General features: G+C 44.6%; 1 protein-coding gene across 1 annotated transcript in view; it reads right to left on the reverse strand.

Moving 5' to 3' along the window:
* Positions 1-28: 28 nt before the first annotated feature.
* Positions 29-2,607, reverse strand: part of CSUI_007742 (n-terminal domain-containing protein) — a gene marked incomplete at its 3' end in the record, with an annotated part of 15,482 nt that continues 12,903 nt past the window's right edge. Inside the window, exons 12-14 of the mRNA XM_068067886.1 lie at positions 2,146-2,541; positions 1,198-1,290; positions 29-415 (exon numbers count right to left, since the gene is read on the reverse strand). Of these exons, the coding sequence (XP_067920138.1) occupies positions 29-415; positions 1,198-1,290; positions 2,146-2,541 (876 nt within the window). The remainder of the gene's footprint in view (positions 416-1,197; positions 1,291-2,145; positions 2,542-2,607) is intronic.

The raw sequence follows: 2,607 nt of genomic DNA on the forward strand, positions 1-2,607 counted from the left end.
TAATGAAGTGGTATGTGGCTTGCTACCTGAGAAACGAGGTGGATAGATCAACAGCTTCTTCTATATTATAATCCTCATCTATACGTTGGCTTCTTGAATTGACAGTTCTGCTGCTCTGTCTATCTTTGGTCTGCGTCTCTTCTTCATAAGAATAAGAAGAATAAGGAGAGGTCTTAGCATAACTCATACGGCCGCGGTCAGCATCACCCCTCTGATAAGCCGAGACTGTCNNTCTCTCTCTTCCTTCTTCTTCTTCTCCTCTCGCAGACGCCTCATCGTTGTTTTCTGTATCTTCTTCTTCTTCGTCTTCTTGAGAATTGTCAAGCAGAGAGCTTCTTTCAGAGAGATCCATACTTCGTAGAAGGACAGGGATCAAAGCGGATGACTGCTCGGCTAAAGACTTCAAGTGAGGCAGCTACAAGAAAGAAAAAGAAAAGAAATAGAGAGACAGATGAGCTGGACAGAAAGAGAGAGAGAAGATGGAGAGAGAAAGAGAGGGACAAAATAGAAAGAGAAAGAGAGAGACGAGAAGAAAAGAGAGAGAAAGACAAGGAAAGAATGTGAAAGAAAGGAGAAGAGAGATGAACCCAGCAGAGAGAGAAGGTGTCAGAAGAGACTCGAGAGAGAAGGAAGAGAAGAAGAAAAAGAGAGAAAGAAAATGTTAAAAGAAGGTGAGGTGTATGTATATACACCCTCTCGGAAGAAGAGAGACAGAAAATTGGTAGATAGAATAAAACAAGCCGCAGTGGCATGTCTCTTCATGCATTCGCCACAGAGGGGGGCATCGAGGGAAGAAGAAGAAGAAGAGAAAGGCATGTGCTAAGTAGACATAAGAACTCCCTGTTTCTTGTCTTCATTTCTTTGAGGTGAAGAAAGAAAGAAAGAGTGAGAAAGAAAGAAAGAATGCTAACGTACGCTCGCTGAAAGAGACAGAGAAAGAGCCTCTACCTGAAGAATCGCCTCGCCATTTCTCACGAGAACACAAACACATACTCTACCCGAAGAACACAAATATGTGACATTATCCGTATATAAGCCGAGACTACGCATATATATTTATGTTTACATAGAGAGAGGGAGAAAGAGAGAGAGACAGATAGAGAGATCTTCTCTGAGCCGTCAGTCTCAACGAAGGGCGAATGAGAGAGCGACTGTTTTGCCCTTTTCTTCTTTTTCTTTCTCCTCGTTCCTTCTTACCTTGGCTTTTTTGGTTTCTACGGCTACAGAAAAGAGAGGAAAGGAAACGGCAGGAGGAGGAGAGATACTCGAAGAGACGCCAGCAGTACCACCCTGTAGTGCACGCCAGAGACATCGACGTGCATGTCATTGCATGCAAGCAGAAAAGAAAAAGAAAGAAAAAAAGAAAAAGAAAGACTTCTTTCTTTGGTGAACTGAAAGAAGACGCGAGAAGACATGAAGATCTCATACGTGGAAAGGAGATGAGAAAGTAGAGATTTAAACACAAAGACAGAGAGAGAGAAGAAAGAGAGACAGAGAGAGAGAAGAAAGAGAGACAGAGAGAGAGAAGAAAGAGAGACAGAGAGAGAGAAAGTGAGAAGGCTGTATCTACTAAGCCTATTCTAGTATTGAGAGGGCAGTTGACGTACATAGAGGGAGAGATATCATAACCCGAGATCGAGAGAGAGAGAGAGAGACCTTCCTACTTGCATGCAGAATGAAAGAGAGTGATGTCTATAACGAGAGGGGGGGGAGGGCCTTTGAAGCGAGCGCGTCTAGTCTTTAGACACTCTCCCTCCTAACCCACGAAATCTCATCTCTACCGTCACGTTGTAAGGAAAAAGATTCATAGGAAGCTTCGAAGCGTTCGTTTGTCTAGCTTAGGCTACTGATATCTATCTATCTATATCTATCCATCTATCGTCGCAGCTTCTCCTCTTAGTGAAGCTGTAGACCCAGCCTGACAAGGAATGATAGAAGGAATGTAGAAATGAACGAAGAAGAGAGAGGCAGGGAAGCAAAGAAAAGAAAGAAGAAAGACCGACGGTCTTCACCGTCACGTCGTGTTCATCGAGGCATCTGCAAGATAGTGAGATATATCAGACGAACACGGACAGCTATCCCTCCCCCAAGAGAGAAGCACTTCCATCTTTTCTATCTTTCTACCGTTCTTTCTTTCTCACTCACACTTTCCTGTCCCTGATAAGAAGAAGACGAAGACGACGAAGCGTTCTTTCCTCTTTCAAACAGCCTCAGCCCCCCCCCAGTCTGCCTTTGAGGGGGGCGACGAGACGAGGAGAGACCACCTGCCCCTGTAGGAAGTATACTCTGCGAAGCCGAGAGAGAGAGAGGAGGAGAAGAGAAGATATCTAACTGCTGCTGTATCTGCTGAAGAAGGAGCCTGTGCTCTAGCTGCTTATTCGAATGAGCGAGAAGATAGCGAGAAGAAGGAGAACAGAGAGAAGAAGGAGAAGGAGAAGAAGGAGAAGAAGAAGAAGAGGGAGGCGGAGGAGAAGGAGATGAAGAAGATCCACCCCCACTTGACTGAAGAATAACGACGCGAAGAAGACGCAGCAACTGCGACTGAAGAAGCGAAAGAGAGAAAAACAGAAAAGGAGGAGAAAACATGAAAGAAGAAAAAGATGAAGA

This window comes from Cystoisospora suis (genome assembly GCF_002600585.1).
Source record: "Cystoisospora suis strain Wien I chromosome Unknown contig_4157, whole genome shotgun sequence".
NCBI lineage: Eukaryota > Apicomplexa > Conoidasida > Eucoccidiorida > Sarcocystidae > Cystoisospora > Cystoisospora suis.